General features: G+C 40.9%; 1 protein-coding gene across 1 annotated transcript in view; it reads left to right on the top strand.

The window, feature by feature from the left end:
* The window catches only part of LOC112069078 (melatonin receptor type 1B-B), a 78772-nt gene extending 75870 nt beyond the window's left edge, over positions 1–2902 (top strand). The window contains exons 2-3 of the mRNA XM_024136363.2: positions 61–179; positions 745–2902. Of these exons, the coding sequence (XP_023992131.2) occupies positions 61–179; positions 745–1500 (875 nt within the window). The 3' untranslated portion in view covers positions 1501–2902. The remainder of the gene's footprint in view (positions 1–60; positions 180–744) is intronic.
* Positions 2903–15305: the final 12403 nt, after the last annotated feature.

Genomic DNA, 15305 nt, shown 5'->3' with positions numbered 1-15305 from the left:
AACCCTTTCCCTTGATAAAGGACCAATAATCTAATGTGTTGTTGTCTCTCTCCTCTGTAGGGAACGTGTTTCTGGTGAGCCTGGCCTTTGCTGACCTGGTGGTTGCCTTCTACCCCTACCCCCTGGTGCTCTACGCCATCTTCCATGACGGCTGGTCGCTGGGAGAGACACAGTGCAAAGTGACTAAGACCTGTCTGTCTGTGTGCTGTCTTTCTCTCTAGCCCTGTTTATACCTGGTTCTAACATGTTTCCTTTGTCCTGATATTGTCCACATTCTGATTGTGCCCACATTTTTAGACAGGTGTATATGATTAAAACTCAGATTATGATATGACTGTGATCTGATCTTCCTGACCGTCTCTGGAGGTAGTCAAGTACATATTGCATATATAATGTGTGAGTTAAATGTATGTTTGTGTGTGTATAAGGATGACAATCTTATTTGGACAAGATCAGGACAAGGCTTCTGTCTGCTTTCTTTGTTTTATTCTGTCTTTCTTTTTTTCTTTCTCAATGTATCTATGCTCGCCTCTTATCTCTCTAGCCCTGATTATACCTGCCTTTAACATGCATCGTTCATTCTGATCTCGACCTGATCTTATCTATTTACACTTATAAGATCTGATCATAATCAGATCACAATGCGTCTTTTAATAGTCTACACTAAAAATGTGTGTCAGAACCAGGTATAAACCTGTCTCTTATACACATCTAGATGTGTATAAGAGACAGGTCTCTTTCTAGGTCAGTGGTTTCCTGATGGGCCTGAGCGTCATCGGCTCCATCTTCAACATCACCGGCATCGCCATCAACCGCTACTGCTACATCTGTCACAGCTTTGCTTATGATAAGCTCTACAGCTATCGCAACACCCTCCTACTGGTGGGGCTCATCTGGCTCCTCACCATCCTGGCCATCATACCAAACTTTTTTGTAGGGTCACTCCAGTACGACCCCAGGGTATATTCGTGTACCTTTGCTCAGGCCGTCAGTACATCGTACACCATCACTGTGGTGGTGATTCATTTCTTCGTGCCCATCGCCGTGGTTACCTTCTGCTACCTGAGGATCTGGATCCTGGTCATCCAGGTGAGGAGGAAGGTGAAGTCAGAGGTGAAGTCTCGACTCAAACCCAGCGACATGCGCAACTTCATCACCATGTTTGTGGTGTTCGTGCTCTTCGCCATCTGCTGGGCGCCGCTCAACTTCATTGGGCTGGCCGTGGCCATCGACCCGGAGACGGTGGCGCCACGGATCCCCGAGTGGCTGTTTGTGGTCAGCTACTTCATGGCGTACTTCAACAGTTGCCTTAACGCCATCATCTACGGCCTGCTCAACCAGAACTTCCGTAAGGAATACAAACGGATTATCATGKCCATGTGGATGCCTGGTCTGTTCTTCCAGGAGGCGTCACAGGGGGGTACAGAGGGTATGAGGAGCAAGCACTCGCCCAGACTGGGACTCAACAACAACGATCACATCAAAGGAGAGGCTTTGTGACGTTGACGCCAAGGTTCTCCACTCCTTTCCCATGTGTTCTGTTTATTTTGTCAGTTGTGGAGTGCCATTTCTCTATTATATCTCACTGACTGCACAGTTGTGCTGTTACCAAAGCCTCAATGAACTCTCGGAATGGTGCGGATTAAAGAGAGAGAGCGAGACATACACAAGAAAAGAGAGAAAGAGAGAGGAGGTGTTAAACGATGATAACTGACTCTGTTATTCACAATTCAAAGAGTGCCATTCACGAAGCATACAGTATACACTACATGACCAAAAGTATGTGGACACCTGCTCATCAAACATCTCATTCCCAAATCATGAGCATTAATAGAGAGTTGGTCTCACCTTTGCTGCTATAACAGCCTCCACTCTGATGGGAAAGCTTTCCACTAGATGTTGGAACATTGCTGCGGGGACTTGCTTCCATTCAAAAACAAGAGCATTAGAGAGGTTGGGCACTGATGTTGGGCGATTAGGCCTGGTTCACAGTTGGCGTTCCAATTCATCCCAAAAATGTTCGATGGGGTTGAAGTGAAAAACAGTCCCAGATCATTATTGTTCCTCCACCAAAGTTTACAGTTGGCACTATGCATTGGAGCAGGTAGTGTTCTCCTGACATCTACCAAACCCAGATTCCTCCGTTGGACTGCCAGATGGTGAAGAGCAATTCATCACTCCAGAGAACGCGTTTCCACTGCTCCAATGTCGGCGAGCTTTACACCACTCCAGCCGGTGCTTGGAATTACGGATTGGTAATCTTATGCTTGTGTGCGGCTGCTTGGCCATGGAGGAACAGTTCTTGTGCTGGCGTTGCTTCCAGAGGCAATTTGGAACTGGGTAGTGAGTGTTGCAACCGAGGACAGGCGATTTTTCCACACTACGCGCTTCAGCACTCRGTAGTMCCGTTCTGTGAGCTTGCCTATCACTTTGCGGCTGAGCCGTTGTTGCTCCTAGATGTTTTCACTAAAACAGCACTAACAGTTGACTGGGGAAGCTCAAGCAGGGCAGAAATTTGACTTGTTGGAAAGTTTGTCATCCATTGACGGTGCCACGTTTAAAGTCACTTAGCTCTTCAGTAAAGCCATTCTACTGCCAATGTTTGTCTATGGAGATTCGCATTGCTGTGTGTTCGATTTTATTCGCCTGTCAGCAACAGGTGTGGCTGAAATAGCTGAATCCACTGATTTGAAGGGGTGTCCACATACTTTTGTATATATAATGTATGTTCTAACTTATTATGTATCATACTCTTATGTACACCTCAGGCTGTCTGCCTGTTCTCTGCTGCTGTAACAATATGCATTTTAAAGTGGAAGCACCAAAATTATTATTACATTTTTTTTACACCATTACATCCATTGCATTTTTATATAGGACAGTGTATTTAAAGACGCGTTATCTTCACAGTTTCCTCTGTAAGAAAGTTATTTATCACACTTTTTTTTACATTTTCTATATCTATATATTTTTATCATTATGACAATCATTATGACCAGCGTACATTAGCGTAGATCACAATTTGTAAAAATCGTTTTGGTTGTAAATAACAAATAAGTGATGGATCATGCCAACGTTAGGAGCTCACAAGGTCCTACTACTAACTAGGCAATTGGATTGTCAAAAGGTGCCTGATTTTATGCTCATGATCTCAAACAGGAGATTTGCCAAAAACAACCCCTTTACGATTTAACCCAGTTAGTATGGGTTAACTCATTAGGGTTACAGTCAGCATATAGCATTAGGCTTAGAGTTACACAAGGATATAAGACTGAGTAGTCAACTACATTAGATACATCAGCAGATTTTGTAATATCTGTTGACACAKGAATGGGGTGCTATGATGCCCCACGGCAGAGTGTCCTGAAAAACCCTTGCTGGTACATTATAAGCACAACGAAGCTGTTTTAACTCGGATGACATTGTACTTATGCTGTTTACAGGTTTAAACTGTACTCTTAGTAATGCATGAAGACTTATTCTATGCATTTTACACTTCATGTCATTACCTTAAAACACTACAGAAAACCAACTTACTCAATACCAGGGGCGCAACTTTCACTGGGGACGGGGGGGACATGACCTCCTAAATTCTGAAATTGCATTTTTGTCCCCCCCAGTTTTATCATTCCACTGTGATAATAAATGCTGCACAGGTTTGCTTTAGGAACATGCGGACGCCTCAGAGTTGTCGGTTAAGCTGTTTTCTGGTTTTCACTCAGCTGGATTTAGGACCGCACAGACACCACAGAGTGTGCGGACAGGCTGTGTGAACAGAGGCAGCTGCTGTCTGTGTTGTGTTTTTTCTCAGAGTTGTAAAAGCAAACAGAGCAAAAACTGGCTACTCTTTAGTTGACTGATCTAGCTGGCAAGGTAACTGCTGTTTGACAGAAAACAAGTATTTACTCCCAGTGCTGAGCTAGTAGTGTAACTGACATGTTACTTTAGCTAATGTTTCATCCTATCTCGACTGAAGTGAATGAACCACTAGCAGCTAGTTAGCTAGCTGGTAACTACCACAGCCAGTTCAGCTCTAGTTAGCTATCTGTCAGGTAGCAGTTTCTAACATCTGTTGTGTGTATGGAAATGTTTTGTAGCCTTTGTTTTTCTCCCGTTTCAACAGAAGTACATTTGATAATGTACCATTGTACCATTAGCTAGAGCTAGCCAAAAGGTGGCTAACATTAGCTAGCTAGCTAGCTCACAATCAATCACACCATACCTGAATCAAACGATGAAACCAGCGGCCAAACGACTGAAGACTAGGGCTGTCCATGACCCCAAAAAATCCTGTCATCCTGTTCTTTCGCCAATCGATTGGTCAAAATGTTCAAACTTATTTTTACATATATAGACACACACCCTATGTTTGAATAAAAACAATTACGTATGCACTGAGCTTGTCTGAATCTTTAAGCAGACTGTTTGATTAAATAATTAAGACACACATCTGACTCAAGAAAGAGCCTGATGGTCACACTGTTTAAAAAGATGACAGCGAGTGTCATTGTGACTGGTGCACGTTGTCTTGCTCTTCTCCCTACTGCAGCGAAAAGGCACCAAAGCACAGTAAGTGTTTATTGCACTGTCCATGCTGAAGCTGAAACATAATTTCATCCATTTAGTTTCTTACTTGTTTCTGACTGGAAAGATCTGTTACCAAAGTCCCTAATTTGTTTAGGAAAAACATTCCCTATTCCCTCAACCCATGTTCTATTTATGTGAAACGTGTACGCATCGAATGCATCTGACCAATAGGGTTATACATTGGTTATAACAAACGCCAAACACAGTAACACGTGACAGCAAAATGGATGTGGAGGACGTGAAAAATAAACTGGAAACGTGTGAATGTTTACTAGTTGCTCAGGAAGGAAAGGAGAAATCTGACCTGTTTAAGATATTTGACTTAGTTGTGGAAACTACTGGAGATAAAAGTAAAAGACGGTGTAGTATTATGTGTGCCAAACTGTTGCTGTTAGCTTTTTTTCTGACAATTTGGAACAGTGTAAACAGTGAATAAGTGTACTAGTCTGTTCTAACAAAGAAAAAAAAATGTATATATAGCCTTTATTACAGCAGTCTAAAACCATTTGCATGCATTCGTGAATTGCGGTTTATTTATTGTTCAGGCTAATTATTGAAAGCTTCCTTTGTTATTGAATTTAAAAACTAAAACGCTTGATTGCATTTCAAAGCATGAATGTCTCATATACTGTGTGATGGCATGAAGGAATGAACGATTGATTGATACTGTAGCCTATATATTGAAATATAGGCCTAAGTCAGTTACAGAATTAAGACTAAACAGGTTGCGCTCTCAGACCTACAGCTCCATGGTGGTTATACAAGGATACTATACCAAGCCTACTAATGATAACGACATGACGTATTATGGTAATGAGGATCATAATAATAATTGTAATAATAACAATATGAAGGAGATCAAGAAAAAGGATGGCATAGGAGCGAGAGCTGTGCTGCATATTATGTGTGACAAACAGGTGCAGTTAGATTACAATAAAAAATGTCTGCCTCTTTGGAACGGTGTAAACAACACTAAATAAATTATAAGTAATAGCAGTCTGTTCTAATGAACATAAAAATCTAAAGCCTTTATTACAGTATAGCAAAGATTTAAAAAATCTGAATGTGAAATTGCTTTATCCAACATTTTACCGTTGCATGAGGCTCGGTGCTCACGGAATTAGTAGGCTAATAAACAGAACTCAAACAGGCAACAGAAGCAAGGTCTGTCTTATTTCTGTAGCTATAAAAGGATGATATGTAAAGCCAGGCACATTTAACAGTTAGGCTTTTGATTATAGACCGAATTAAGTTGGTTTCCCCTCTCCTCAATTTCCTTAGACAATTAGGCTAAGGCAAGGGCTGTTTCCTCATCTCTGCTGCTGCTGCCTCCGTCGCATTGTTCTCATTCTCAATATGCTTGTTAACTTTGCTAATATGCACATAGCAACATAGGGAAAGGCGCCAATTCTAAGGCGCACTGAAGATTATGTTTCAGACCCGCGGACTGCGACCGTATCCAATGCGTTGTTATGAGATAATATTACATTTATTAGTGTTGCACCATTATGTTTACATAATATAACCATACACAATTTCAGTATCACATGTCYTAGTGATGGACTGTGTCCATGGCCGCCGCAATGGATTAGTCCACTGAGACAGGCGCGAATCAGAACGTTGTCTTGTGCACCATGAACATTTWTTTATTGTGACTGCTCGATTTAAGAAATCTCAGTCGACCAACAGCCTATCAACCAAACAACCAACCAGTTGACTAAATGGGGTCAGCCCTACTGAAGACCGATATTCGGATGTTTTTCAGCGCAATGTAAAGTTTTTATTAGTCAGTATAACAATGTAACGTTATTGATCTGTCAGTTTCCCTAGTTAATTCCCTACTTTTCACACTGACACGTAATAAACAGCTCTACAGGCTTCACTGTCATGATGCACTGTCAGTAGACAACACWATGCATATCATGTCTTAGCAGGATCAGATGGCAGACCAGTCTACGGAGCTCAGGTGAATTTTGCAGTATATTATAACAATCAGTGAATGATACAAAGATCCATCTTGAGTTGATAGGTAGGTTACAGTCTGGGATCTGGGAATAATGGTAATTTCAATTATTGAACCGTTGATTCTATTCTTGGTTAATATGTATAAATCTACACCAAGGTAATTCTTTGTCATGCCTCATCTGAGCAGGATCAGATGGTGTCATGGGTCTCATCAGGGCCAGACACCCAGGGAAGGTCAGTCAGCGATGACRCAGAGGTTAACTTTTGCAGACACAACACTTTATTATCTCTGTGCAGCCATGACTGGAAAAACAAGAGGCTTCAAAGATTGAAACTATTTTAAGGCAGTCTGACAAACCTCTAAAGTTGATTTCCAAACTGTATCACGGGTTGATAGAGGCTTTTCCCGATAACACAAAACATGTCAAACAAAAATGTGAAGACCTAAGAGACACTACTGATGATGATGAATGCATACAGATATGTTGAATTCCCAGTCATGTTCTTTAAATCTGAGACATAAATGTCTGCAGTTTAAGACCATCCATAGAATGTTCTATATGCCAAGGAAACTGAATATCACGCACTCAGAAATATAATTATTCTGCTCAAGGTGTAAAGCACAAAAAGGGACATATTTGCATATGTTATGGTCTTGTGAAGGCTGGCTGAATTCTGGAAAAGAGTATGTTATTTCAGCTCAGCATTTCTACAGATTCTCCCTTCTCCCTGTTTGGAAATGTTGATACTGGAGATTGTTGTCTGAAGAACATTTATAGCGGCTAAGAAATGCATTGCCATTAATTAGAAGGTTGGTTATCCTCCCACAATGGATGGAATACATGTTATATAACACTAGATTAGATTTTTTACCAGATTAAGGGTATACTGTGCAACTTTCATAAAGTCTGGATGCCTTATATGGAATACTGTACGACAAAAGCAATCTGTATTGAAAACATGCCCAAATCAGGGGAGATATTTATTTAGGCAATCCCTAGCTTCTGGGCTGCTCAGTCTTGGCACTTGGGGTCTGCTGTACTGTTGGTTGTCACTCTGGCCTTGACCTAACACACCTGAATCCAATAATGAATGTTTCACTAAGATCCTGAGTGGGGTGTGTTGGGTTGGGGGGCTGCAGGGCCATGGACCCCTAGGAGCAGGGAGGGTTGACCCAGCTATATTGTGTGCAGGTAAAAAGAGCTCTACAGTGCTATTAGCCCTATGATATGAATTATATGGAGGGTGTACTGTTTCTGTGTGTTAATATGTAGGTGTATGTGTGTTTTTATTTAACTTRTGTTTTCCAAACCTTTCCCTTGAGACATAAAAACAAGAACAAAAAAGATGGGCAGATAGTTGAGTTATTGACTAGACTGGTAGGGGTCGGGTGTGCAGGCGGCTCGGGCTGCCTGGGCGATCCGGCTGAAATTTGATACAGAGGATGTCTTAATAAAGACAATCAAAAGTCTTTGTACTTCATTTGTAAGAGTTGTTAGGCTATTGGCTAAAGGTGCACCACAATATTTMTTATTGAATTATCATTGATCTAGTTCAGTCTTGTCAATAACATAAACATATTTAATAATSATCTCTTACCTAGCTYGATGACTGTGGGCCTTTTTGCTTACTTTTTGTTGTTCTAAATAGAGACGGCAACAAGAGGGGTCATATTAGATTGTGTAGAAATGCATGAAATAAGCTTAGATGCCCCTAAAAATGGGAGGACCCCCAGACCCCCTGCCAAGTTGTCCTCCCCATGTATAAAATCAAAGTTGCGCCCCTGCTCAATACTTTATCTATGTGAATAATGACAATACTGTTTTTATGAAGAAGTTAATCTTAGTACAAATCAGTTGAATTAATTCAGGCCATAATGACGCTGAATACCAATGTTGTGATACTGTGTTCCATGATGATGCAGAATGTGCATGATAAACTTTGATGCTTTGTATATTTTTTGGGTTGCTTGTTTGTTTTTTATTTTTGCTTTGCTTTAGTTTTGAAGAGACTAGGAGCTCTATTCAATCCGTATCGCAAAAGTTCACCGTTGCAGTGTGATTGAAATTTAAAGGTAATGTTCGCGCGTTAGCATTCACGGTATTCACTGCATATGTCGGCTCAATCGTAAATYACTTTTACATTTATATCATGCAATCTGATTTATGAACTGATMCACAAAACGACGCTGGATTCAAAACATACAGTTTTTCAATTAAAATTATTATACAAAATTCTTGCAACTAATAGAATGTTTTATATGTGAGGGATACAACCATCCCAGCTCKGCAGATTTTGCTGTGAAGAGACAGAARCATTAGATMATTAGTTTTGGTACTGTCTATATGTAGCTTGTTTTTGGTCGCAGGTTCAGGAATAGCTGAAGAATTGCAACATTTACCTGGAGCTAACTCTGCAAATAGCACTGCTGGGTGATTTGAAAAGGCATAGTCAATCGATCAATAATATAATAATAYTCYTAGCAACATTTTTTATCTTTAATTTACAATCTGTAGAAACTATGGGAATAGAAAGGTTCAGAACTTTTGTGAAACATCACGGCACAGTGGGAAAATGTGGTGTTCAGAGATAGATGGAAGGGGTTGAGTGGAGCTGAAGTGTGGGACTTAATATAACAAGATAACTAATGTAAAATATACTGTGTCCGTAAAATGTATATAGGCTCAAAACCTTTGTGAAACAGCACAATTGAAAAATCTAGAAATCAATACTGGATGGTTTTCAGAGATCGATGGGAGGGGTTGAGGGTAGCTGAAGGATGGGACTAAAAACAAACAAAAGATAACTATTGTAAAATATACTGTGTCTGTAAAATGTATATAGTATGTATAAACTGGAAGTAGATGCCTAAGTGTTGTTGTCCATTAGTTTACTCCAATTAGGAGAGGGGTGGTTAGGGGAAAATAATAAAGACATTAAAAAAACACTTCAGCGATACAGATTCAACAGAGTCCTAGCTTGATTTCTGAAGACCTTGTGAAAACTACCGCTGAAGATATCGATGATGTTGACAAAGATTATATGATGATGAATATCATGATGATAATGTTGGTGAGAGGAAGATGCTTCTTATTAGGCATGTATGCATGTGGATGAAAACGGAGAAGGAGTGTAGTGGTCAAGCTACAAGATTTGTGCTTTTGTAATTAAGCGAAATACATTGGATTTATTGCAATGTTTTACATATAAAATCAATGAAAAACATGATTTTGAAGGGTTGTCGATGTAAAAGTTTAGATGTTAATAAAAGCCTTTATTTTTAATAACTTTTCTCAGTTAATTACTGCTTTTCAGACACATTGGTGATACTGTAAATCAGAACTGAGATGGCTAAGACAATTCATTTAGAAGAGGCAGATACACTTTTTGATATTGCTGGGTTTGTAAAACACACACATGTTTTTCTGTGCAGTGAGTGATGTGAAAACGACAGCTGCTGGAGAGAAGTCTCTCTTCCGCTCCCTCTTTTGTTCTCTCTCACCCACGTCATCTCTCCCTCTTTCTGTTTGATCTCTCTTCCTCCATTTCTCTCGCCTTCTCCCTCTCGTTCTCTCATTATTTCTGGCTGCTCTTAGCTATTCCTTCTTCGTTCACTTCACTGCTTGCCCCATACTTCTGTATGTGCTCAGTACTTGAGGCCGCCCTCTGTGAGCACTGCTTAGTGGTGGATGGGAGAATAATGCATACAAATTGCCTCTGTCAGCCCAAACATTTCTGAAGTTCCAGAGCACCCATCATCTCTATGCTTGTATATTTGTTTGTTTCTTTGCATCCCCATTAGCTTTTGCAGAAGCAGCAGCTACTCTTCCTGTGGTCGTGTGTGTGTGTGTGTGTGTGTGTGTGTGTGTGTGTGTGTGTGTGTGTGTGTGTGTGTGTGTGTGTGTGTGTGTGTGTGTGTGTGTGTGTGTGTGTGTGTGTGTGTGTGTGTGTGTGTGTGTGTGTGTGTGTGTGTGTGTGTGTGTGTGTGTGTGTGTGTGTGTGTGTGTGTGTGTGTGGGGTCGTGCGTGGCTAGAAACCTGTTCCTTCTGCCATAACCAGGTCAGCTCTGCACTTTCTCCTGGAGCATCTCACAGTAGGCGGAGACCACACAAATTCTGACAGACAGTACTGCAGCACTGGCCCAGAAAGTATGGACACTTTAGGGTGTGTTCGGAGGCGCACACTTGTCACCTTTATTTGGTTTGTTCACATATGACATCATCATGTTAACACACATGCTAAGAATCTCCAGGCGATGTCTCTTCCCTCTTAGTTACTCCACACGCACGCACTCATGCACACCCACACACACACGCACATACCTACACGCACACACACCCACACACACACTTTTCACAGAAGGTGGTGTAAAACAGAGGTGTTTAATTGATCTCTCAGCGAGAGGCCGGCAGATTACCATCGCTGAAAGGCAAATGACAAAGTCATGATAAAGCGTCTGAACAGTAAAAACGCTTGTCAGAGGGTTGTCGTCGCTCAGCCCCCTTCCTCCCCTCTCCCTCCCTGGGCGYGTGTGCAAGGTTGGGGAGTAACGAATTACATGTAATCCGTTACATGAAAGGTATTACAAAAAAACGGTAACTGTAAACCGTTATGTTACCAGCAAAAATATTGTAATCAGATTACAGATACTTTTGAAAAACAAGATGATTACTCTGAGGATTACTTTTACATTCAGAAAGGATGTTTGCAGAAAAAAATCTTTGACACTTCTGTTTTCTCAATGACATTCAAATCAGCATTGAAAAAAGGTGCAAATTTAAGTTTGTTCCACCTGAGCGAGTCTGACCACAAGTCAGAGACCACTATGATGACACACCAAATGTGTTTGATGGATTGSGGGAAAAGAGCAGGAATAGGCTAGAGTCCAAGCTATGTCTACCAATTTTATTTAAYCTTTATTTAACTAGGCAAGWCAGTTAAGAACAAATTCTTATTTACAATGACAGCCTAGGAACAGTGAGTTAACTGCCTTGTTCAGGAGCAGAACGACAGATTCGACCTTTCTGTTGCTGGCCCAACCACTAGGTTGCTGGCTTCTAACCACTAGGCTACCTGCCACCCCAAWTGTGTGACTGCTGTCGGCATCCAAAGATTATCCAACTTGAAAAAACGCATGGAKGTAAKGATGACAGCAGTGGTGTAGTCTACGACTATACGGRTATCACTTATTATTTATATCTACATAGTGTAAAGCATTGATGTGAATCACACYGCTGCTCTCTCATTTAGCTATTTGCGCCTTACAGATTGTGTTTGTTGTGGATGRCTGTTCACAAATCTAAACGTGTATTTGACCCCAATAATKGTATCATGACACTAGGCGAGACCCAAATGCAGACACAGGAGGCAGATGGTTGGAGTTTAAGAYGTTTAATGAATCCAAAAGGAGTAGGCAAGAGAATGGTCGTGGACAGGCAAAAGGTCATAACCAGATCAGAGTCCAGGAGGTACAGACTGGCAGGCAGGCTCGAGGTCAGGGCAGGCAGAATGGTCAGGCCGGCAGGTACAGAGTCCAGAACAGGCAAGGGTCAAAACTGGGAGGACTAGAAAAAGGAGAAAAGTCAAAGCAGGAAAAACCACTGGTAGGCTTGGACATACAAGACAAACTGGCACAGAGAGAYGGGWAACACAGGGATAAATACACTGGGGAGAACAAGCGACACCTGGAGCGGTTGGAGACAATAACAAGGACAGTTGAAACAGATCAGGGTGTGACAAATGGTTGAATTCAWGAAGTTTAGGCTGCCTATCAAGCATTGTTTTTACAGCTGCATAGTGCGGACCCAAGCCTATGGAATAAAAATAGTGCTTTTATTGCTCAATCTAATTCATGCTGATAAAAAAAATATATATATATCCATTGATTCTTGAAGAATATAACATATAAATGCCTCAACAATTTATAAATGTTCAACTGTCATACTCCAAGAAAACCCAAAATATRAACTTGTTTTTCTCCAATGTTTGTAAACATTGTAAATGTAAACAAACACTGTATSCCTCATAACATTATRTTAAAACAATCATTTTGATATCATGGATGGTCAGTCCTTGCATCTATAGCTCTGTCTATTAAWCTGAGTGGTCACCTTTCTCCAGGCCCATCCCTCAGCTTTTTACCAAAACAGAGGTGGGGCGACCATTTTGTTATTGTTTCATCTGTGGATTTGCCCTTTAAACAGCTGTATATTATCAAGATATCAAAGTGTCACCAATAAAAAATTTAACAATAGGCCTATAGCAAATGCAGCATATGACATTCATTTTTCACATTTAAATATAACTTTTCAGTAGTGGTTAAAGCATGCCATTCCATGAGCGCTGAATATTTTTTTCAACTTGAATCAATGAGCCCAATCAGTCCTCCATGACAACAAAATCATAAACAACAGAGTAGGGCTGGCTAATTAGTCCTCAGTTTTGGGGTTATGCTCAGGTAAAACAATTTGGCTAATCTACCCTTACTTATTTCTAAGTACTATTCTTGAAGATCCAGGGGTWTAACATKTATTGGAATGACTGGAATTCTGATAGACTTTGGTTTTTAATGTAAAGATATAAACTAACAGTATTATTATATGTAGTAGAAAGCGATGGGTTAGTAGAGGCCTACATAACCAACCCATAAAGTAAAATRTAACATCCATATATGGCCAGCTATGTAAACTTTAACATTGATTTATCCTGCAATCGATGTCATTCAATTGGTAACATACATTTTTGTCTTCTTCTAATGCCTCTTAAGGGGAAAGTAATCTAAAAGTAACGGAATGTAATCAGATTACGTTACTGAGTTTGGGTAATGCAAAAGTTACATTAMTGATTACAATTTTGGACAGGTAACTAGTAACTGTAACGGATTACATTTAGAAAGTAACCTACACAACCCTGTCTGTGTGTGTGTCTCTGAATGATGAGGAGAGATGTGGGCCTGCCCGCATGACAGCAGCCTGAGATTTATGTCCTGACGCATCAGAACAGGAACAGACTTAACAATAGCAGGATTACATTTCTCTGACAGTTAAATTACACCTGGCATGGACCATGGAAGGGTGGGTGGTGAGGTAGTTAGGGGAAAAGGTGGAAGCAAGGAATGTAGGWTGGCATAGAGTAAGCCACTGAAGTATGAAATTATATAAAATTGTATTGGTCGTGTACACAGTTTAGCAGGTGTTATGGCGGGTGCAGCGAAATGCTTCTGTTCCTAGTTCCTATCAATCAATGCAGTAAATGTCAACAACCACACAATAATCCMAAATATTTAAAATTATTTACATTTTTACAGCAGTAGATACAGCAGTAGATATATGAATAGTATGTAAACATTATTAAAGTGTCCCGTGTTCAATGACTATGTACATAGGGCAGCAGTCCCTAAGGTGCAGGGTTGAGTACCTACAGTACCTGTTGGTAGCCAGCTGGTGACAATGACTGAGGGGCAGAGTAAGGTACTGGGCAGAGGGTAGGGTACTGGGCGGAGGCTGTCTAGTGGTGGCTGTTTAACAGTCTGATGGCCTGGTGATAGAAGTTGTTTATCAGTCTCCCTGTCCCAGCTTTGATGCAGCTCTACTGTCTCCGCCTTCTAGATGGTAGTGGGTTACACAGGCTGCTGTCGGATCTGACAATGAATCTCGATGAATGTACAGTCGTCTCCAATAAAGCTGTGAAGGACCTCTGCGTAACTCCGGACCCTGATCTCTCTTTTAACAAACATATCAAAAATATTTCAACAGCAGCCTTTTTCCATCTTTGTAACAATGCTCAAATCTGAAGAAAAAAAATTGTCCAAAAATACTAGATTAGATACTAGATACAAGATTAGACTTCTGCACTGTTCTACTCTCTGGCTACTCGGGTTAGGCACTAAATCGACTTCAGCTAGTGCTAAACATGTCTGCTAGAATCTTGACTAACAAACAATTCAATCATATTACTCCAAGGGTTTACTGCTAACCTACACAGTTTTACATTGACCTGCTCCTACCTATCTCTCCGATTTGGTCCTGCCGTACATACCAACACATACGCTACGATCAAAAGACGCAGGCCTCCTTATTGTTCCTAAGCAAACAGCTGGAGGCAGGGCTTTCTCCTACAGAGCTACATTTTTTATGGAATAGTTTGTTTTTTATGGAATAGATCTATTTGAGATACGCTGACTCGAACTCAACCTTTAATTCTTTACTGGAGACTCATCTTTTCAGCAGGTCCTATGATTGATTGTAGCCCAGGAGTGCGAATGTGAACACCAAGGAACTGGAGCAACAAACCGCCCTTGCTGTCTCTGCCTGGCTGGCTCCCCTCTCTCCACTGGGATTGTCTGCCTCTGACCCTATTACGGGGCCGAGTCACTGGCTTACTAGTGCCCTTCCATGCCATCCCTAGGGGGAGTGCATCATGCTATACTCAACATGATTGGGTTGTGTCACTGACGAGATCTTCTTTCCTGTCCTCGGGCTCATGCGCTGGGGAATATATTTGTGGGCTATACTCAGCCTTGTCTCAGGGTAATAAGATGGTGGTCTGTTGATATCCCTTTGGTGGTGTGGGGGCTGTGTTTTGTGTGTAAAGTGGGTKAGGTTACAGTGCATTTGGATTTTTTGCGCATTTTGTTAAGTTACAGCCGTATTCTAAATTGTATTAAATTGTTTGTTTCCCTCATCAATCTACACACAATACCCCATAATGACAAAGCATAAACAGGTATTTAGAAATGTTTGCAAATGAATTAA

This window comes from Salvelinus sp. IW2-2015, unplaced genomic scaffold, assembly GCF_002910315.2.
Source record: "Salvelinus sp. IW2-2015 unplaced genomic scaffold, ASM291031v2 Un_scaffold895, whole genome shotgun sequence".
Lineage (NCBI taxonomy): Eukaryota > Metazoa > Chordata > Actinopteri > Salmoniformes > Salmonidae > Salvelinus > Salvelinus sp. IW2-2015.
This window is presented reverse-complemented; position numbering and strand designations above follow the sequence as displayed.